The sequence below is a fragment of the Drosophila yakuba genome, chromosome 2R, assembly GCF_016746365.2.
Source record: "Drosophila yakuba strain Tai18E2 chromosome 2R, Prin_Dyak_Tai18E2_2.1, whole genome shotgun sequence".
Lineage (NCBI taxonomy): Eukaryota > Metazoa > Arthropoda > Insecta > Diptera > Drosophilidae > Drosophila > Drosophila yakuba.
In genome coordinates this window covers 5,733,690-5,756,977 of record NC_052528.2, presented here as the reverse complement: position 1 = coordinate 5,756,977, position 23,288 = coordinate 5,733,690, and the positions used below count along the sequence as shown (strand labels likewise).

Here is a 23,288-nt window from a genome sequence, read left to right as displayed (position 1 = left end):
ATATGTATTTTGTTTCGGCAACAAGGACACGAACCTGGCAAGGGGGCACTTGGAGCATTTGAATGCTAACTTTTCCCATATTTCATTCGCTTCTAATTAACTTAATTTCGTTGCTGGCCAACGTAAACGAAGTTCTTGTTCCTTTTCCATATGTGAGCAAAGACAAAGTAACAAGTTTCGTCCTTTCAATTATGAAATGAGCAAAACGAAGTTGTCGGAAAGTTAATTAGCCTAATACGAGCAAGGTGAATTATAAAATGTTTTATTGTCGACGGCAGGAAAAGAAAACATCTGCTAAATGGGAATACGGAGTTCTTCCAAACTTTAAAGTTAGCTAGCTCGAGGAAAATATTAGAATATGTAAGACGGGCACCCTAATATTCAAGGACTTTATAAGCAAAGTCTTTCGATATGAACTTTTTGTGTCGATTAATTTAAGGCCGCTTAATTGAATCTTTTGCGTATTATATTGTATATTGTATATTATTTTTTTTATTGCTTAAATATTTCCAATTAAACACGCCCAATCAAAGTGAAACGTTTGTTTGCGGGCTCTCTGTTTAAACATATGGTATTAAAAATAAATTGTGATACCTCAACGAGACGCTGATACTCAATTTGGTTAATGCGCTTTTCAGCTTAAGCGCATTTATATTCAATTTGCCAGGAATATTACTCGCAATCCGATAAGCCCAATAAAAAGTGACAAAGGCGCTACCGGGCAAACGAAAAAATTTATAGGAAGCACTGAGATGACCTATGTATGCGGGGCCAACTTGTCAACCATCTCCGGGTTTCCTGGCACCCATTTTCCGGCCCCTTTCCACACTATCTGTCCCTTTTGTCACTCCTTGCGCTGCCGACTGCCACAATAAATAAACAATGCGAACAAAAGAAATCCAATAGCAAATTTTTAAACAAGTTTTAACGCTACCTGAGCCGCGTCATCGTCGCGATGGAAATGGGAAAAACAAAAGCATTAACAATTTGCAAATACAGAAACCAAAGAGGGAAATGCGGCGTTTTAAATGTGGAAATGGAAAAATGCATGTACACATACTGCCAGTTCAACTCGCCCGAGAGCCAGAGAGCCAGCCATAGAGCTCGGGATAAGCCCCTGGCCGGGATCGGGAATACGGCGGGAATACGGCGGACTGTTCAGCCGCAGTTTGGTTGGTGGGATGGCATGTTGAACCTGGGCATTGTGGTCGGCTCTTCGCCTCTGCCACGGCGTTAAGTGCTAGCCAAAAAATATGCAAACAAAAGCCTCGCTTTCCAACCGATCCGGCCACCTCTGCTATGTCCCCTGCCCCCTGTCCCTCTGCTCGTGCGTGAGTTCGAGTGCGTGAAATAATATTTGACTACAGCACCGGGCCATAAATACTGTGTGCCGAAGTGCTGGAGCACCAGGCAAATAAGCCGCTCGGATGCCCCACTGTTTTGGGGCTCTGTTTGCAAGTGAAAGTATTTTTAAGTAAATGGTGGCTGCGAGAAGACTCAATACAATTGAAGAATTTCACTGGAAATCACTATAGTAATTCAGAACTCAAGGCTAAGCTACCACAATCTAAGAAATGTTCAAGAACAAAAGACATGCAAGCAGTACTTAAAAAAAATATTTATTTATTTTCATAACACACCTTATATTTGAATTTAGCAATACTTAAGCCATTGCAGTGCACTGTCGTGACTCGAAAGTGGTGGTAAAACGTACATGTCTGCAACATTTATTCCTCTCTGTTCACACTTACGTGGGTCTATATTAATGAACAAATTTATGGCTTTCTCGCTTTGGACTCCCCTTGAATTTATTCACAGCGGAAATTTCCTTCGTTCTTCTCTGCAATCTTCATGTCTGTAGTTTTATTTCGATGGTAAAAGCCTTTTCAGCTAATTAGCTGGTATCAGCTGCAAAAAGTCTTGAAAGTTTTTGCTCCTTACTAAAGCGCACAAAATGTAAAAACTGTCTGCAGCCATTTGCCACTTCAGACATCGTAAAATTAATTTAGGTGACAAAAAGAAATAGGAGCGAGCAATACCATTTTGATTTAGTGGTCAAGAGCTGCCAGAGTCATTAAATTTAGAAAAAGATCGCCACTCATACGCGTATATGGTGCACAAAAACTTTCAGCACCACAAATAATTGTGCCATTCTCTTTCTGTCATAAAAAATAACACTAAAAATAGCACGAGAAAAAAATTAAAAACAAAGCGCAAGGCGAAAAAATTGAAGGAGAAAACGCGCGAAATTTATGGGGCATCTTTGCGCAGTAACACGCACGCATATAACGAGCCATAACCAGTACACGTACACACACACAGACACAGACAGACTGGCACACTGACACACACCAATACATTGACAGGGTGAGAAGGGAAAGTGCTTCTAACAGTACTTTGTTTTAGTTTAGGGCACAATGGCCGCCATTGCCATAGCAGGCCACACTTCAGTCAATAAAACGCAGGCAGCAACATAAAATGAATGGAACAATGGCGCCGGCAGGAGGAAAATCTGCTGGGAGGGGTGGGCGTTAGCGAAAAGGGATTTCCCGGCGTTAAGCCTAGGCTGTTCTTGGATAACCCCGAAACAAGCCGAACAGCCAAACCCCCTTAAAGTTTGACCAAGAAACTTTTGTTCACTTTTCTATCGGTATCTGCACTTAGTTGCAGCTAATGGCTTAGATGGCTTGGGTTGTCAGGGCGGGGAGTGGCATTTGCCCACACTTGCCTAGACCTGCCCAGAATCAATCATCAAGTTTAAACGCATTACACCGAGCGTTAAGCGATAAGCAGCTTTGTTGCATTAGCTGACCTGCTTCTTCCTGCTGCAAGCAGATACATATATCTATATACGAGTATCTCAGAGCGTTTCGCTGCTCATCATCTACTCGAGAAATTTTATTGTGCTGCACTGCAGAAAATATTACAACCCAAAACAGCAACATAAACGAAAATATTCCAAGTGATAAGACTTCTGTGCTATAAAAAAAATATATAACAATATGTTTAATGTATGTTATTGTAACGTAACAGAGGAATTCTGATTATGAACCATATTTGAAGTTTTCCCAAAGTGTGCAACCCTCGGAATAGATATAAATACTGCAAGCAAGACTGAAGCAATAATACGCTTGCCTTGGCTCGTCTTTCTCTGAGTCGTTTATGCAGTAAGGCCGGTAATATATATACCCGAACTATCCCTCCGGCAGGATTTACGATGCCAGCAGCAGGAAATCAGCAGAAGAGCAGAAAAGCAGACTTGTCTCTATTTTCCAATTGCTGGGGAGCCCGAAAGTGCTCGATTGGAGCGGAACAATTGCCCAAGGGGCTGTGCTCAGAGGGCGGGCCTGGGAAATTGAGTTGGTGCAATACAGGTGCAATGCAATTACCAGCCGAATAGGGCTGGATACACGGAAGAGTGGAAGAGTGTCAGCCAGGATTCTATTTTAATTTGGCGCTCTTCAATCACACCCATGCACCTTTGGTAAAACCATATATTCGCCTATATTCGCAGCAAATAATATAGCTGCAATCTAATTGGGCATTGGGAAGCCCCAGAAGCGAGTTCTAGTTTGGTGCCACACTTCTGTTTGCCTGTTCCGCCTGCCTCTGTGCGGTTCGAAAACTATTTATTTAGTTGGTCATTTTGCTGCTATTTGTACATGTAATAGACACACACACACACACAAAGTGTTATATATAGGGTATGCACCGGATATGGGGCCTGCTCTCCAACTATGTCTCCTATCTCGCTGTTTCTGTCACCAAAGAGACGCACATCCGGTTGGATCTATAAATTTCCTGTAACTGTATCGCTGTTCGTGTGTGAGCAAAAGTATCTGTGCGAGTCTATGGGAATGCCAGCGCATTTATTTATTGTTGCCGCTTACTCGCCAGGCCAAAAAAGTGTGGGTTGGAGAGGGAAAACAATGAAAAAGGAATACGAAAAATGATATAAAAATGTTAGTGGGCCACAACACTGACATCCGATAGGGCTTTCCCTGTGTAGACAGGCGCTGTATATGTGTGCACTGCACAAAAAAAAAAACTTTTAATCAAAAAAACATTTTCCTTTAAGCGATCTATTGGCTCAATTGGGTCGGTTTTAAGTGCAGCAAACATATAGAAGAATAACAAAAAAATCGAATTTTTTAAAACAACGAATACTCCAATACAAAAACTTATTCTTTTTCTGTGTACCTTTATGAGTGTGGGTATAACGATTATTGAAAAAATGGGAGGGAAAGGAACAAGAAGCCAAATGAACGAACGCAATGCGCAGCGGATATCAAAGTGCGATTTATTTTTATTAGTTCCGGATGTCAAAGTGCGGGAAATTGAGAAATTAGAAAATATTATACAAGTCCTTGGCTTGTTAACGCTCACCTAAATGCCGACACATGCACACACATACAGATGTGCACGTAGATTTATTATTGTATTGGCGCACAGCTCCCATTTTACGAGTGTGTTTTATTTAATGCACGACTTTTATGTGCCCACTCAATACTGCCCTAACCTGTGACCCGGTCACGCCAGTGCGGTTAATACGTATAATTTGTGGAAGGAGTCAGCTAATTGTGGCTCAATTAATTGGCGTACAAATACAAATATATATACGGTTGATTTTAATGGAAAAATCACAAACTTTTAATTGCGTTCTAAACGCTAATGAAATTATTAATTACAAAAATTTTGTTTTATTTGTAAAACACCAAAGAGTGAATAATGGCGTAATAATATGAGTTATATCTTTCTTGAGCGGCATATTTGTATTAGGCTTGCCAATTTCTACCGATATGTAGAATTGGAATATCCTTCAAATACATTGTAGAGACTTTTCTCTTGGCAGTAATTAGTTTTACAGTCAACATCTAGAAAAACGATTTCAATTGTCCGCTTCTCTCCTTTGCTTTAGATGTTTTTTTAATAAATAAGATTAATGAGTACCTAATAGAAATGAAGCTCCAATTTATTAATTTAATATGTACTTAAGGAAAACTGTGTAAAATCGTGTTGAATACGCGTGTAGTTTAAAAAAATGATATAAATATGTACTTTTCTCGTATAGGTCAATAATTCAGTTGAATTTAAAGTACCATTGATCATCATTTATGTACAGGGTTAATTCACTTTACATTTATCGTTGGGTTTTTGCGATTGCCTAATTACAAAGTTGCCTCCAGGGACAATTGAATGTCGTTTGCCCTGTGCTGAATATCCATTGCCCAGTTAACAATTGCATGGATTCGTAGTTATGTACTAGTGCGTGTTCGGGGTGTGGTATTCAAATTTATTCAAAACCATTTTATTCAAATCGCAAAAAACTAATTCGAGGCACGTACGACTGGTACAACACGCGTTTGCTAATAAAAAGCAACGTTTGCCCTCTTATTTCTGGAAATCTGTGTTGGGACGCCAGTAAATTGTATATGTATGTATATGCTCTGTTTATATTTGTAGTTTAGTTTTTGCCAACGATTCACAATGGGCACTCGATTTCTGTGCTAAAGCTAACGAGAATATTTTCTTTACTGTGCGAAATTATATCGTTTCTGCCGCTACATTGGTGTTTGCCTATTTGTGTGCACTGCATCCATGTTTTTGCGTGTACACTTTATTCATTGATTGTATTGGCTGAGGGCGATTGTAATTATGTTTAATTTTATTGCCGCCCACTTGAATATATTTTGTGGTAATTAATTGGGCCGCTACCTTGGGATTTTGGTTATTCGTTAATTGCCAAGGGTATGATGAAGGCTATAACAGGCAACCCAACTGGCGTTTGGCGTAAGCACTGTGTTAATAATATTTTTCTGTGCAGATAGCTTTGAAATTGAATTATCAAATAATACTTTTTTTTGGAAAATTTAATTATTACCATATTTTCTTATGAACTGTATTATTATTGTATTATGTTCGAAATGAATTAAACGCCAACCTTTATTAATATCTATGTTGCTTTTTTAAAGAAATTTTTTGTAGCAATGGACATTCAGAACATCGATGGATGTTTGCCTTGAAGTGGCCACGCCCACCCACGCCTATTGATTTTTAAGGGGTGGTGAAGAAAGCGGGAAAAAATGGTAAAGGCATCCAAAAACCAACGTACCCATACTGGACCACAGACCATAGACCATAGTTGCCAAACAAGGCTTTCATTTCCCCACATTTTCCTTTTTTTGCCAGTAATTGAAGCAATAGAGGCCGCTTGGCCCTCGCATGGGAAACGCTATCAATATTGGCCTGCGAACACTTTTTAAATGAACGCCAACAGATGCAGATGGCAATGTTTGTGTTGGGCGGCATGGCGTTCTTCTGTTTATCAATTTTCCCTGGGAAAATGGTCGGCCTATCTAAACGACAGACCGCAGTCGGGAAATTCGCTGTCAAGTTGCCACTGCAGGCCACAATTCAATACTGCCAAATTGAAAATCGATTCGGACGCGATCCCCGCAGATCTGCTGCCAGTTTAGAAGTACAACCAAAAACTTGTTTTTAGCAATTAGTGCACCAAGCATAAACAGAAACGCTGTCCAAAAAGTATTCTTAATTAGCCTTCAACTGAGCGTGGGATTTGAAAACACTTGGAGGCCAAATAGTGTTGGAAGTTTCCCTGACTGCTTTCAATAACAAAGAATAAATTTCCAATGCTCAAAATACATAAATAAGTAAGGCGTTAAAAAGCTTTTACATTAAATATGCATGAGAGTTGGCATAATTAAATTATCCAAAGGCTGCGGCCGCGTGCCAAAACTGGTAATATTCTAATTTAACAACTGGCAAATGTTCAATAGGGGTTTCCTAGGAGAAAATGCTTACGAGAACTAAAGAAAAACACAAGGGAACGCTATATTTGAATCCGCGACTAGCAGATACTCTTCATTTTAATGTGAGTGGGGAAAACTTCAACAGTCTGTTGGCTTAGCGATTGGCAAGAAAAATAGTAAAATCAAAAATAACCCAAACATTTTTTAATATTGTGGGCGAGAAAGCTTTTTGCAGCTTGTAGGCGTGGAAATGTTCTAAAACAACGTCGTCGAAAATGCATGCTCTCAACTTTCTAGCTTTTATAGTCCCTGAGACGGACGGAACATCTTTTCAGAGAACTTTTCAAGGAATCTAGTATGTCCCTTTAACTATTTAAGTGCATATATTATTAAAGAGTATTTAAATGGTAAAAAATAAGAATATCAATTAATTAATAACATCATTATTGTAAGCAAACAATTAAAAGGTTTATCAGATATAACGATTGCTACTTGTATATATGCATTGCCATTACTAGAGTCTACCTCGGCTGCCTCCCGAGAAGTTACCTCTACATTTAAAAACCCCATTCTAAAAAAAGAGGCTTTTTCACTTTCATCACTTTAAGTGGAACTAGGAAAAAATGCCAAAAATGGCCGAAGGCAAGGAAGTAGTGGGCGAAAACAGGAATTATGAGTTTCATAAAGGCAATGCGCCAAAGAGCCCGCTGCGGACCGTCGTAAGTCAAAGAACCTGACATCAATTCCGAGCTGCATGAATGAATGCGCTAATAGCACTCAGAAGTGCGATGGGAAATCCCCAACCTGGCAGGGGACTTAGGCGAAATTGAAGAAAGCTCAAATTATTCGCGACACTTCAAGAATTTATGCCAAAAACTTGGCTCAATAATTTTGCAGCTCCCACTGAGTCGGGAAATTAAATTTCCCCCAAGCGGAGACGAATCATTTTACAGATAGTCCTGCAAATCTATTGTACGCTCAACCCAGCACATTTGTCAGTTGGCCCACTGCCCCTGCAACTCCATGGAAAACTCCAAGGATGTTGGCCAGCATTTGACAACCAACCGAGGGAAAACAAACACAAGCTAACTAAATGCACTAGAAAAATTATAAGTTTCCACTGCTATTTAAAAGTATTTTTTCTGGGAATTCTATTAAATTTTAATTTAATGTTGCACTTTGTTTTGACTTAGTATACTATAAATTTTGAATTTTATTTTAAAGTTGTCTTTGAAAATAATAAAAAAAAACAATAGACCACAGACCACAAAACAATACAGTTTCTTCGCAAAAACATAACTTTTAATAGATTTATTAAATTAAATTCGGAATCATTTTATAAAAAAACGCATTTTTTTTCGTGTAAGTGAGATAGCAAAGGATTGAGCGACAGACAACAGTTGGCTTGGCGAAAATATTTCCAAATAAAACGGTCAGACTTTGCCGGAAGTAAGCCAACTCTGCTCAACTCACTTCGGGAGTGTCGAGTTATCCGGGGAAACGCATTAAACTAAGCACTAGTTTAAGATGTGACCTGCATCCCGCTGCATTTGTATGCAATTTTCGTACCTACATCGCCTTTTGTTTCGCTTCGCACTTTCAGCTTTCATCTCGGTCATTGCCAGGCGTCACTCTGCACTTTGAATGCATAATTCCCGTAATCCGGTTATATGATAAGCATAAAATTTGAAGAGTCAGCACGAGGAAAACATTCTTTTCATGAAAAGATGAGATAATAATGAAAAGCTTAACAGATGGATTATATAAGCAAATACAATTTAAAATTGCAAAAGACAAGCAAAACAGAAAATCTATAAGAAATTGATTCTTAAATATTGTAAGATAAGTTTTTAATCTTTTAGCTTAAAAATAAGAATTAAATATGTTGTTAAGTCACACAAACATTTTTTGTTTATTTCCAAATACCTCCAGACCTATTCAGACTTAAGCGTTTTCCTATTCATACCCCAGACAACATTTAAAGCTACCTTGGATAGTCCTGTTAAAGCCACCAAAGCGAACTGCAAATGAAGCTAATTTAAAATCAATTCCGAACCATAGCCGGATCATAACCACAAAACAGACGCTCAGACACCCGCCGCCCACACTTTCCACTAAATTGGTTAACCATTGTTTGGTCCATGTCCTGTTTTCTGGCCTGGGGCAACATCTCGGGCAAACATCTCCCCCAATCCATTCATGCAAATGGGAGATGGGGAGGGCGATGTGAAGCAGAATGACTATGACTCTCATAACACCGGAAAAGCCAGAAAATTCCAGGACCTTTCTCGCTCCCCCGCACTCCGCTTATGTAAAAACAAAATCGGTTCCCGGACTCTGGGCCGCCTAAGTGACGAAATATCAGAGAACTCAAAAACGGGTTGTCAGCCAGAGAGGAGGACATCTCGTACCAATATCAATGGACAGATCTAATGAGTGTGGTGCAGGAACTCGGGGCATGTTCATTGAGATGGGACCCATTCAACTGTCGCTTTCGTGAAGGCACTCGGAGGATTGCACTTGAGAAAAATTGTGGTAAATAGCCATCAAGCATATACTCGTATTACTATTAGAATTTGTTTGCTTGTTGTTAACATAAAATGGAACGTGCACAGGTAGACTGCATTTTACGTTTTTCTCATATGGGACTAAGCCACTAATACACTAATACACTCTGGAGGCAACTAATTTTAAAGTAAGTTAAATGGCAATGGTTTCATAAATAGGAATTTAAATTCATATTGGGAGCGGGCATATTGAAGTTAACAACTCTTTTCTGCGTGTGCCTGCTGTTGCTGATAGACAGCCGGGATGAGCTTCAAATCGAGCGTGAATTCTTTTTTGGCTCTTGCCTGTTGGCGGAGCTTCCCTCTCGAAACAAAGCGAGCGAAAATGTCAGATAAATTTTTCAAGGGGCGTATACTCGATTTCTGCCACAGCTCCGCTGCAGCGCGCTGGCAGTCATTCAAACTTCAGTAGCAGACTCATTGCGGTTGTGTGTACGAATACGAGTATCTACATACGTGTGTATAGCTGAGTTTTAATTAAGATGCCTGCACAAAACAAGTGTTGATGCTTCCAATTAGAAGTAGTTACAATTAAACAAGCACAGAAGGCATTTGTCAGTTGCAAACAGTAGTTACAATAAAATATGCAATTATTTTTGGGGAAATGCTTCACTGACGCATTTCCACAATAGTCGTAACGATAATTGCGTTGAAAGCTAGGCTAAATATGTTGAGACAACACCGCAAAATATGCAAGAAATCTCCAGAGTTACAAATGGTATTTTACACAAAAATCTGGCCGTCTTATGTCTCCGGTGAGTTGCCTTTAATTATATTTTATGGAAATGTGCGAACTATTCCAACTGCTCATGACAAGTCACCTACATACAAACAAACACACACGTGTGCAAAAATGTTTGAATTTACGAAAAAAAAAATATTTTTCTCATACACATACTTTTGCAATGTCAGGTGTTAGTTTGACCAACTCGTTGCCAAATGCAAATTTTCAACATGGAAGCTGACACATTTTTCAATACGACTCCCATTGGGCTTCTCACACAGCACACATTCCTCTCGGTCTCTATGCGTTCAGCTCGAAATGCTTTTATTTTTTGTTAAATGCCAGTGGAACATAAGGCTTAGCCTTTTATTCAAGGCAAAAAGGTAAACATTATTATTATTAGCCAGAGAGAGAATACGCTTCCTGAAATTCGAGTTGTGTACATTTCTTTTTTAGGTTTGTAATACTGTTTTCTTACTAGGGGTAAGCCAGAAAAATGTTAATAATATAAGTGAATATTTATCTACGGAGAAGTGAACTTATTTTTTTAAAGACTAACAACCCTTTTGCTACTCCAACAGATTCCCCTGAAACATTGCTAGCCATGTTTGGCTGTTGGCAAAATTTTTTGGGCTAAAAGTTTTTCGATTTTCCGATTCGCACAGATTGCACATTTCATTTACCTTTTGCGGCTAGCTCGGGGGAGTTTCATCCGGAAAAGATTTTGTTATTTAATCTGGGTGGGAAAACATTTTATTTGGTATGTTAAAGCCAAAAATGAAATTGCATAACATTTGCATACCACAAGTCAAAGAAACCCGTGTTAAACTTTTTGTGTTTATTTAGATGGGTAAACTTTTGCCAATAAAACGCAAAAATTGTTTAAAGACTCCAAGGTATTTCATTATTTCGGGGAGACGAATACATAATCAAGAAGCGCATTTAATTTATGTTCAAATGTAAAGGTTTTACAATTGTTAACATTGTCGTTCTGTATAGCGAGCAGATGTTACGCATTTAAATGTTGTAAATCTTACACAAACAACGATTATTTTGTTTTTCACCCAGTAGTAAAAAGATTTTTCTTGGGTCTCGAGCATTCCATTTAAACAATCAATAGATCTGTTTTAAAGAATCGGCCATTTTTAGCGAAAAGTTGAGCTAAATATTTCCCGAAACTTTGGCGTGTCACTTAGGGTGCGTGACATGATGCAAAAAGTTGTGACAGTTGCCAGGGTTGCCACCGCCAAGTGAAAGGCAGCTGCAAGCTCCGTTAACGCCTCGACACTTTTGTCAAACGCAAACTGTCAGATAACGATGACGATGCCAATGATGTTGATGCCTTTTTCGGCGGCACGGTGCGTGGTTGTTTAAAACGCTGTTTACGATTCCTTTCAGGCAGCCAACTTGCGCGTATGGCTGTGTTAAATTGGATTCGAGTGACAATTGACAAAAGGGGGGCAAAGTTTCGGGGACCTTTGAACCCACCGAAAGTTGTCAATCAGAGGGCAAACTTCACAGCCTCCTCGACGAAGGCAGCAACAACATAATCAACAGATTCGGGGTAAGCAGCTTCTGTTGACAGTCGCGATAATGATGTCAAGCGTGTTGTACTTAACAAACGCCACTTGAACGCATCGCGACGTATCGTTGGATCGGAACTGGGGCACCACATGACACCAGCGATTAACGCAGGGTTCGATGGGAAAATGAAAGGCAACTTTTTGCCGGCACCGACGCTGAAAATTGGAAATTAAACGACACTTTCCCAGTGCAGAGTCATCGGCAAAAAGTCAGCACTGATTTATGCTTTTTAACCTGTTGACTATTTATGTTTGGTCAATGTTGTGGGAGGTATAATCTTAAAATGGGACTGAACAGAAAAAAATATTATATTTCAGTTAAACTTTAATAAATCCATATACTGCCGGTCATGTATGGATATAATATTAATAGAAGGCATTAAAGCTGAACTTTTTTAATACTTGTTGCTTTGACCAATACATTTTATTGGCTTGCTGATTGAATAATTGTATTCTTTATTAAATTGATGTTTGGCATTCCAAACATGGCTAGTCTAATCACCCTATCATGGCCATGTATTTAACTTAGAAAACGTATTCATGACCTTTTGCCTTTAAGTCTTATAGATCCTTCTCAGCCACCAAACTTCAGAAAAATCTCGCTTTATGCATTCGTGAAGGGCATAAACAGAGCTGAATACAAAAAGAATACGAACAGTGAAACAGTGATAAACATTTGGCAGACATTATCAAACAGATGTTGCCACCTCGAGACAAAAAAAAATATAGAAAAAAAGGAACTCACAACGAAGACGTGCCTGTCGAGATCCCCGATGATTACCTGAACCGAAATAAAACAGTCTGAGACTGGAGAGCATAAAAAGCAAAGTCAAAAGGTATTCAGAACCCCAGAATTGGCAGCATATGTGGCTGAAGCACCCGGCCATTTATTGACACAAGATTGTCAAAAGCTACCTTTCCAAGGAGGCTGGCACACGTTCTTGGCTCCTCGACCGACATCAATTCAATTAAAATGGAGCACTTAATTTTATGCCAAGTTCGCCGCACACAAAACTCAACCCCCAAGTTGCAGGTCGATGGCAAATCAGAAACGAAGGTAGGGAACAGCTTGCTCGCACTGGCTTAAACGTTTATGCGGCCCACAAGAGAATATTTAAATATGTAAAGAGCTTCCAATTCATGATATTTTTTTTTTTTTTAAGTTCAATTAATTCAATAATTTCAAAAGATGACAGGAGTCTTCTTAAGCTATGATATTTAAATTACATATATTTACTAAAGTGTTTCCTGTTAATTCCTTCTATTATAACACAAATATATTTCTTTTGGAAAATGTTTGGCGTATAATCCATACAGTATACAGAGCTAATGCCAGTATCTGAATCCGGTATCCTGCAGGACTCGTCGTGAGCTTGTGCCGTGCATGCGATATGAGTCAATAATATTGTAACAGCTGTCGGTTCCTCCGTAACCTCTTTTCGCCCCGCCCAACTGCTGCCAATTTCAAATGGAAATTTAAATGTACCCAAGGCAAACCAAGGTACGCGCACAAACACACGGCACACGCATTTCCGTGGGGAAAATTCAAAGATGGCTGCGCGGGTAGCGGGTAGGTGGCATGAAAAATGGCTGATAATCAAAAGTACCGTTCACTATTTGACAGTTGATTTGACAGGAAACGAATGCATCACAATGAGGCGGTCGCGGCGAAAGTTCCTGATGAACTCTTCACCAGAGGCTCTTTGACCTGGGCCAACGCGTCGTATACTCAATGCTTTCAGTCGATGCCTGTTCAGTCGATTTGGAACGGAGAAATCGAATAATATTTAAAGCAAAAGCCCACAAGATGTAAATAGCTTAAACATCAAAAACTAGGTGTAAGCGTCACTTAGTTAAGACTAGTTTAAATTTAAAAGCGTACAATAGCACTAATATTTTGTCAAGTGACACTTTTACCTAGAAGAATTTTAAATCAAATACAATTGCCTGTATTTAATCACACATCCCTGAAAAAGTTCATTATTTATAAGGTCTGGATTTATTTAACAATCAATGGAAATCAATCAAGCTCATCAGTTTATTAAATACTTCATTTATTTTCACATTTGCACCCAAACTCATTCGTACTTAGTTATCTGTGTCCGCTGGCAAATACTGAAAACCAAATGCCGTTTGGCAGACACACAAGCAAACACGAGCACCAAGGCAGAGAGAGATGGCGCTAGAGTAGACGAACGAGACAGAGGCTCTCGGATAGTATATGAAAAAACCATTTAACTTTGTGCACTCGCAGGCAAAACACACCGCACACATAAAGCATAGACAAGCACAGACGCACACTCACACTCACGCAAACGCTTGACAAAATGTGAATTCGAGTCCTGGCCCGCAGCAGCTCGATGATGCAAGGCAGAAAGGACTATGCCGCAGAGGAAACGAACCTGAAAATCTGATAAACTAGATTAATTTTGGTAAAGTGATACAAATAATTATAACTTTAAAAATTTATTTTAGCCCAATAGAGAAGTCCAAAAATTGTATGCTCTTACTCAAATTAATTTAATAATTAAATAATGTGATTAAACTATTTAAATTCTATGATCAAATACTATTACACAGTTTTTAGAGCATATAAAATTCGTTTTTAACCCCACTCGTTAATTTTCTCTGCCAGCTTTTTTTGTGATGTATTACGCCTTTGTCGCTTTGCTAAGCTACCAAAACTACTTTTGTCTGTTTTTTTCGCTCGGCTTTGGTCTCACCGCAGCCGAGAGGCAGGAGGAAAACTCTGTGAAAAATTTGTAGTCTCGCACAGCAATTATACGTTAAAAGAATACCGCTTAAGATGCCAAGAGGCACCAGGAAACCCAGGACAATTTGTTTTGTGTGTGCGTGTGCACATTTTCGTTTAAAATAGGAGATAAATAGGGATAAAACTGGTCACTGGTTGGAAAGAAAATGGCAAGCAGCAAGCATTTCGTCTTAAGTGGCCCTAATTAAAATCAAAAGCTGCACAAAGTTGAATTGAATATGAAGGACGCTCCAGCTCTTCCAGGATGCGGGAACCAAACTGTTATTGCTCTGCTGATGCGGCAGTTTTTCCTTCCTCAGCAAAAGTATGTTGTAATTATTGCTGCTGCCGTTTTACTTGTATTTTTAATTGCCCTGTGTTGCGGCGTCCGTAAAGTTTTGTCGCTAATTTGCTGAGCCATTTGCAGGCAAACTCCGGAACCGGAAATTAACTCACACACACAGACATTTTGGCCCGCTGAGTGCCAAGAAATTGAATCGAATTTACGGCGAACATGTGCATAAAAGTTGACTTTAGCCAGCGCTTTCACGGCCACGCCCAAAAAAAAGTGGCGAGTACAAGTTTAATGACTTTTGTGTGGACTTATCGCCATCGCCAACGGCGGCTTTCAACCGCAGTCGGGACATGCGATTGGTCCAATGACTTCAGCGAAAGTTGTCCGGATATCGGGACAACTTTGCTCAAAGGGAAACTGTGCCAGCGGATGCTCTGCAAAATAGAGGATTTCTTTCGAGTCGGTAGACAGAGCTGCCAGATACACATAGGAAAATCAAGATATGCACCGTTTACCTATGCATAATAAAGTCGAAATCAAAAATATACACAAAAGATAAGGAATCCGTTTCTTATTTAACAAAACATACTTCATAATTTCATTTATTTTAACTAAATACATATACAAAAAGTCAGCTGCCCCACGTGTTTGTCTTTCATTTAGTTTTTAATATTGTCTGCATTTTATGCAGGTCCCACTAGACGTCTGCAACCGGCGGCTGCTTGTCTAGTTTAAAAATACAGACAGATGAAAATACAAAAATATTTGCTCATACGCTTATTTGCAACGTAAGCCCCAAAGCAACTTTAAGCTTAGGCTGTGTATATTATTTTTAATTCCCGCATGCAAACGAGGGGTGAAGCTAAGTCGAAGCTCAAAACAATGGGAAGTAAGGCCAATGCCAATCAGAATGTCAAAGTGCAACGGCTAAATCAATGGCATGGAAGGATGCGCTAGACGGCTGTGAGCGAAATGAAAAACTAACCAAGCAGCAAATGCGGCAAATAGGATTAAATCCAATCTTATGCTGCCCCGCCAGGCGGGGGTATAGGTATTAACAAATATGTGGGCTTCGGCACGGAAAAAAGGTATGTCCCCGAACAAAAGGAGACAGACTGAAACGTATGCCACCACGACTGGCAGGAATTCCCAGTTAACGAAGCATGAAGTGGAGCTGGAGCTGTAGCCCAAAGTGGTATGGCGGATAAAGGAATTCAATCGAAGCTACCAAGTTGACAGCGTGGAGCGTGGCAAATATTTAGGAAGATACGAGTCGAGCGAGTCGACAGGAAACCGTAACCGAAACCGAAACCAAACCCAATCGCAGACCGAAGTGCAAATATTGCCCGGGAAACGCTTGGCTGTTTGATTTTCACAGTCATGAGATTATCATCAGAAAACCATTAGAATTTTTATTGAATTCCGCACGCATATAGCGCCAAGCGCCTAGCCGACACTCACGCAACAAGACGGTGTGGCACGGGCTGTCACCATTACGAATTAGCGATGGACCCCGGTTAAAAAAATAGATGAGAATGTTACTCAATACGAGGATCAAGTTAATTGTCTAGTTTGAAATTTTTGTGGGTTTTTATAAACAATTTTAAGGAATATTATTAGAACTATCTATTGGTTACTTATTTACTACTTTACTTTACTTATTTACTATTATTTACTAACAAAATGTTTTGATTTCAAATATCAAACGGCGTGTAATATAATACGCTGTCATCGAACCCCAAATGCTGCATTAACCCGCTTAAATTGTAAAGCGCAGGTATAAACTTGATCCTGATTATCCTTTATGAGGATTGTCAGCTTCCGCTCACGTCCTCATCGCTATTACAAATATATACACTGTGAACGCTTTCCATGTCCCTTCGCCAATATTGACACACACCAGACAACAACAGCCGGGCCTCAATGAATTATGTGCCTTGAGCTGTGTGTGTACATAGAGTGCTAGGGCATGGGGATGGGCAGTAAAGTTTTGTGGAAGAACAGGACATTCCAAGGATTCCGATTCCAACACTTTCGCGCGCATTTTCGTTAATCATTTGGGATTAGTTGCCGAAAACAAACTTCCGGCGGGCAACAGCATTGTTATTGGATTTGGATTGACTTTGTGTGGGGCATTTCAATTAATCCCCATGGCGAGCAACTGCGAGTTCATCTGTCAGACACCGGCTGGTTAATCTTTTATAATTAAACTGATTTAGCCGCACTGGAATCAGGGCTTGGGGTCAGAGATCGGACCTTTGACTTGTTAGCATAATTACGCATTAATACCGTACATTCTCATTCACAGACTAATGCAAATAGATTGCCCACGTGGACACTTGCGCAATTTACTGTGCTTACATTTAAACCTAATTGAAATTTAGTTGGCCTCTTGCTGCCGATGCTTCTGGATCCGGAAAATGGAAACTGGAAACTCGAAACAGGGTTCCAGTTACTTACTTGAACCCGCAAATGCACTTTCAGCGGCACGGAATGCAGAACCAAGTGAATTGTTACGTCAATCGGGGCTCTTGTCATTGATTAATTGCATTATGTATGGAAGACAATCAGTGCGGTCGGCTCGTACATGGTCACAAGATAATTAAAACATAGTGCAAACGGCCGACCATAAGCAATCGTATTTGATAACCAAAAAGGTAGAACAAAACATTTAGTAATTTTAGTTTACTGATTACTCACGAGCTAAAGAAAACGAATATAAATAATTATGAGCCTTACAATAGCTGTGTATTAATTTATATGTCATTTACAACAACCTTCTCAGGTTTTATTTCAAATAAATTTTTAGTTTGAATACATCCTTATTATTCCAAGATGAATGCTTAAGTCTCTGCTGATGTCATGAGTGGCCTTTGAAATTTAAATTTATTAAAGGTCTAACTCAGCACGTCTATTCAAACTGCCATACTTTTCATGGGGCAAATGTTTCATCCAACTAATGCCACAAGCGACAAGCAGACGACAGCATGGAATTTTATGTGCTTTAAATTTATGGAACGTTTACCTCGCAAATGCGAAAACACTCTCCAAGTTCGTTGACACCCAAAAGCCAACCAAGATGCAAAGAACTGCAATAACTCTTTGAAATGCATGAGTTCACAGAAATAGTTATGTATGCTGGGATATAAATATATATAGATGAACAACAGACTCGAGGACTGCCTTCTCGAAGAGCTCTCGAATTGGCAACAAAATTACCCAGACTAATTCAAGGGGCTTACCCCAAAAAATAAAATAAAATGAAAATAAAAGAATGAAAAGGAAATGGTAAAATTGCCAAAGTGTAAGCAAAATGTATGCATTAAATTTAATCTAGTTCGGGTGTAGAAAATACTTGAATGCTGTGGAAATGGCACGCTTCAATAGAGCTTTCACTTGAGCATCGCCAGCATTTTGCAGCTCTGAGTTGCCTTTTCTCTTGGCTGGAATATTTATTATCATACCGATATGCGTAATAACTGGGCAATAAAAATAAATCTCGTACCAATGCTATAAATATAAAAACATCAGCACAAATGCCTAATAAATAATAACGTGTATGAATGGAAATGTTTGGATTTCAAATTCATTTCCCGCCTCCCGGTCCCGAAATTAAAATAAACAAAAAACCAGGAAAAATTGGGGGCAGAGCAATCGTCATGGACCAATGCCCAGGCATGTTTATTGAGCGAAAATCTCCAATCGAAGGCACAGAAATTTGCCGCTAATATGAATATTGTCGTGAAACGGAAATGAACAAATGTTTTGACTGCTCTCCCCGGAAATTTTTCCCCTTATGCTCCAGCAGTGAAGCATGAGAAATTTCATGAGGAAAAAAGGCTGGGAAAATGGTTGGCCAAATGCGGGGGTAAATGTATTTTCTGTTGATTGCCTCGCCTCGAATCGCACTCGCACTCGCTTTTCTTCCGCTTTTACGCCAGGATATTGATAGCCTTGATCGGTGGGCGTGGCAAGGACTTTGGCAGGACTCAGGGCAGCGGAACTTCAATTTCATTTGATGCAGAAAAATTGCTGGCAATACGTAAGTGCCCAATGGAAAATGAAATAAATAAACGCTTCGATGCGTATTTTGGATCTCCAGAAATCGAGAAGTAGAAAGTAGAAAAGAATATTTCTCATTTTTGCTATCTCCTTATGACCGGCTTTATTTTCATTTGGACAAATTGGTAAAATGATTGAAAAATTAATTCGGCCCGAAATAATAAAATTATTACTTATTACTTGCCTTGCCTTTAAAGGTATTGAAAGAAAAAAAGTGTTTCCAGCAAGTTCTTTTTAGCAAAAACCGAACCTTCAAAGGATTCGATATGTTTGATAGTGCTAATTAGCTAAAGAAGATATACTTCGGTTAAGGTATGCCAACGCCTTCACTCCAACAACCAGATAATTCGGGTGAGTTTTTAATATATGTAATGCAAATTTCACCCATAACTAAGTTGTCGGTCTAATGCAAAAACAAGAACAAGGACCAAGGACTAGACGCAAACACATGTCATCGCACGCCCAGATTGAACAGATTTAACAAGCGACGACATAATGCCTGAGACTCTCAGGTCGCATTTACAAAATATGTACAAGTAAATATACACGATATTGTTTGCCTAGCTAGTGTTTAGAAAAGGGAATATTCGTGTTTGTCTTCTCGTCACATGTGCTCTTGAGCTCTTGAGAAATTAATTTGCAGTGGCAACATTATTCGACTAAGAAGCAGGGGAGAACCCACAAATATTCTAAATACGGGCGCAGCAGACTTAAGTCCCTGGCCAACAGCCTGGGACCTTGATAAGCCTCCGACATGTAGATGACGTGACTGGCATTAGCACGATATGTAACCCAAAGCAAACAGCCAATCGCACGTATGTACGTATATAAGGAGGCCCATTGAAAGCCATAATTGAATTGTATTTTCAGCAGTTTAATGGCGCATTTCTCCATGCTTATTGCTTGAGATGAAATCACCTGGAATCACATTAATTAGGTGATGAAAACTTTTTTGGACCACTAAATTGCAGTCATTTGTCAAGCTATCAAGTATATACTTCCGCTCTTCATTTAATGCACATATTTGATAGGACCCCAAAGGTGTTTATTATTAGCAACAGGGGAATAACGGGCGAATGAGTAATATCGTGCGGCATTCCTCCTCATTACTCATACGCGGCGTGGGCTGGCAAACACTTTGGGCATCTTAAGAGGCCACTAAAAGGCAAAAGTCATAAATGCGAAACAAAAAATTCACGAAAAATAAGAAGAAGAAAATGTAAGTCAAAGAAATAAGTGAAAATGCTGCCGAGTGGCAGACAAATGAAATAAACTACAGGCAAAAGCGTAAAAGGTGCAGCTTTCAAGGGTGACGGGTGGGTGGGTAGTGAGATGTGGGTGCTGGGTGTTGGGGGCTTAAGTGGGCGGGCTAAGTAAAGCAACAATTATGCCTAAGAGGCAGACAGTCGTCAGTCGTCGGCTTTAATAACACTTAAGTGAGGAGCAGGCAGCACAACGAGCGGGGTTACGAAATAAAAAGGGAGGAGCGGAAAAAAGTCGTTGATGGATTGTTGCTAATTTATATATATATATTTTTTTTACGCTTCCAGTTGTACACACGGCACATGTTGTGCACCCGAAGTGTATCCTTTGTGCGGCAGCCACATTTTTTATACTTTGTCGCACTTTTTGAGGCGTGAAAAAGTGGGGAGGGGCGAAAATAAACACTCGGTGGAGAAAATGAAACAATTGCAAAAAGTTCTTTAGGATTAAAAAGCACCAGAGGGAATTGGATTCACTTGCAGTATATATATATATTTGTCAGCTAACTAACTAACACCAAACGTCATAATTTTTAAACAAATTTTCAGTTGCAAGTTTAGTTAAACCAAAGCTTTATTAATTAAATTGAGTTCTAAATGGACTGACAATAATAATTATATAATAATAATAACATAATATTTGCTTATGGACTTCAAAATGGTACACAGTTATAAACATTTTTTAAAAATTATAATCTAATTTATTAAAGTGGCACATAGAAAGTCAAATAGTATTAATAAGTAATAGTAAAAACCGGATGCATTTCTGTTTATGATAGTCTCTACTACTAAACAAATTAAGTGTGATCTAAACAGTTGAGTTTTTTACCATCTTAGAAGCTTGAAGGCCTGAAGAGAACTAAGCGGGAGAAGACCTTTCATATATAGCCTATTTAGAAACACGCCCCATTAGATCTCCCAATGCGCAAAAATCCGGAAAACTGCGCTAATCTTGTCTGCTTCAATGGGCTGTTGGTGTTTTGCTGCTCCGGGGCGTGTTACTCCCATTTGAGATGAGTTTTTTCTCGCAGCGCGCCTTGGGGAAATTAGTTTTGTGTGGTTTTCCTTGCCCTGCCACGCCTCATTTCTATTAGGGATTTTACTACTTCCTGCCGACACCCCCTCATATTTACACCGACACAGAGACGGGCACAGAGATGGGCAGCCATAAACTTCATTTCCGCTTCCTGCGTGTGTGCCTTTTTTACATTTGCATTTACTTTTGTTTTATGTAAATTTCACACCATTTATTTGCCGCAAGTGCGAACCGGAAGCATTATACTTTGCTAGCTTTTTCGGTTATGGGTTTGGTTATAGTTTCTGTACACCATCGTGTGGTTTGGTTTGATACATTTATAATAAATTAATTGGTATGGCGAGATTGTGTGTTAATTTACAAAAAGGCTTGGTGAAATGTTTTCAATTTCATTTTCATTTTTGAAAAATATAAACATTTGGTATAACCTGATGGATTAAACATTTTCCCGTTTATTGATTTGAATTATCCACATATTCTTCTTATTGACAGTGGCAAACGGGTACGAAAAGAAAATATATATTTTATTGCAAGCTTATTCCCAAGCTTTTTTGGAACGCAGTTTATTATTAGACAAGCATCAGCACACAAAAACAAATGCTCAGACGCCATGGGATGCTCATTTCTTATAGCATCCTCCGCAGTCGCATAAAAAGAAGTCTGCCTGGGAAAGTTTGAAGAATTTTCTGTGAAATATTTTCCAGCATTCGTTGCTGCTGCAATTGGCCGGCACCGAATGTCGCCAGCCAACGAGGACGGGGGGGTAGCTGAAGCTGCGGAACATATTTGAAAACACGTAGCAAACATCAAACAAATTGCGGCGGAATCCTTTTAGCCGAGCTCCTTTCAACGACAAACAGCAGCGTCTGCTGGCGCTTCCGGTGTGCTTTGCGTTATGGCAGGACATCCGTTCCGCCACCTCACTCTTTCTCGCTTTTAAAAAAAATTCAAAAAAGAAAACAAAATTAATTCAAGCGCCAAAAGTGGCGCGTTGATAACTTTCAAGTTGCCCGCCAGCCAAATGCTCACACCGCCACTTGACGTCCCTACGATTCTTATTTACCCAATTCCACGAATGCCACACGCAGTCCTTTTAGTTCCCTGCAAAGCCATTCAGCCAGCAATTCGGCAGTAGCCAAAAAATTTGTATCCCTTATGCGCCGTAAAGCAGGCCACATGCTGCGAGAGACAGACCTTGCCTGTCTGTCGTCTGGGCCCTGGATCCACATGTGTTTTGGCCCAGAGCGACCTGGGAGGTCAAGAGATGGGCGAAAGTTCAATGGGATTCGGCCCTTTTGAGTGCTGTCCCCGTAATACAATTAATTAAATGAGAGACATTTTTGATGGAATATTGAACTAATTCTGCAAAGAATCAAATTTTTTGTAAAGTTATGCCCCAAAATTCTATCATACCGTTTTACACAGGAATGCATTTGCACAAGAAATAACTTAGCACGGAGCTAAATATTTATATGAACATTTTCCAAAATGCTCAGTAAAATATTAGTTAATTTTTGATTCATTTGTTAAATTTTACGTATTTTTCAAAGCGAAAGTTTCTGCAAAACGGCCTTACACATATCTGCGAATTCAATCTGACCACAGTTGAACACAAAGATAATTTAAAATGCGTTGAATAATTTTGTTTTCCTTTCAGTAATATGACCTGAATACAAATAAACAAGCGTGGAAAAGAATATTGTCACGTCAAATCCCAAAATTTTGTGGAGATCACAATAACGAATGAATATTACGGAGGCCCAAAAAAAGGCCGTATAATGAAATCGTAACCACACGAATAGAGTCATTTGGGTGGTCCACAAAAAATGCAGCCATGATAAGAGGAAATCCAAAGCAAAGGACACTTTTTCCTATGGTCAATATGTTCATATGTGGGTGAGGTGAATTATCCCGAAATGAGCTTCAATGCCAAAACGCCCTCTTTGTGCCTGCCAATAACTCAAGCTACCAGAAAGGGAAACTAAAAAAAAATGTTTTATCTGCCACAGAGCGTCATTTACATAAAACCGATTTCTGGCAAGGTCCTGGCATAACCGAAAAAAACAGGAGAAAAAACTATAGCAAACGGAAAACTTACTGGGTGGTTTATGCTGAAAATTTTAAATTAACTTTCTGATGGCTGAGGCACTCAACTGAACAAGCACATATGACAAGCCGCTTACTCCTGCCTGTGACTCCTGCCAGAATCCTGCTACTTCCTCCGCGCGGTGCTGCCA

General features: G+C 39.5%; 1 protein-coding gene and 1 long non-coding RNA gene across 2 annotated transcripts in view; both read right to left on the bottom strand.

Annotated features, from left to right (window-relative positions):
* Positions 1-8,050: 8,050 nt before the first annotated feature.
* The window catches only part of LOC120321131, a 31,452-nt gene continuing 16,214 nt past the window's right edge, over positions 8,051-23,288 (bottom strand). The window contains exon 2 of the long non-coding RNA XR_005560701.2: positions 8,051-8,483. This is a non-coding gene — a long non-coding RNA (uncharacterized LOC120321131). The remainder of the gene's footprint in view (positions 8,484-23,288) is intronic.
* LOC26536149 lies at positions 21,574-22,407 on the bottom strand. Its single transcript, XM_015197467.3, has 2 exons — positions 22,115-22,407; positions 21,574-21,984 (listed from the first exon to the last, which is right to left on the bottom strand). The coding sequence occupies exons 1-2, from the start codon at positions 22,278-22,280 to the stop codon at positions 21,671-21,673; spliced, it is 480 nt and encodes a 159-aa protein (XP_015052953.1). The 5' UTR covers positions 22,281-22,407; the 3' UTR covers positions 21,574-21,670.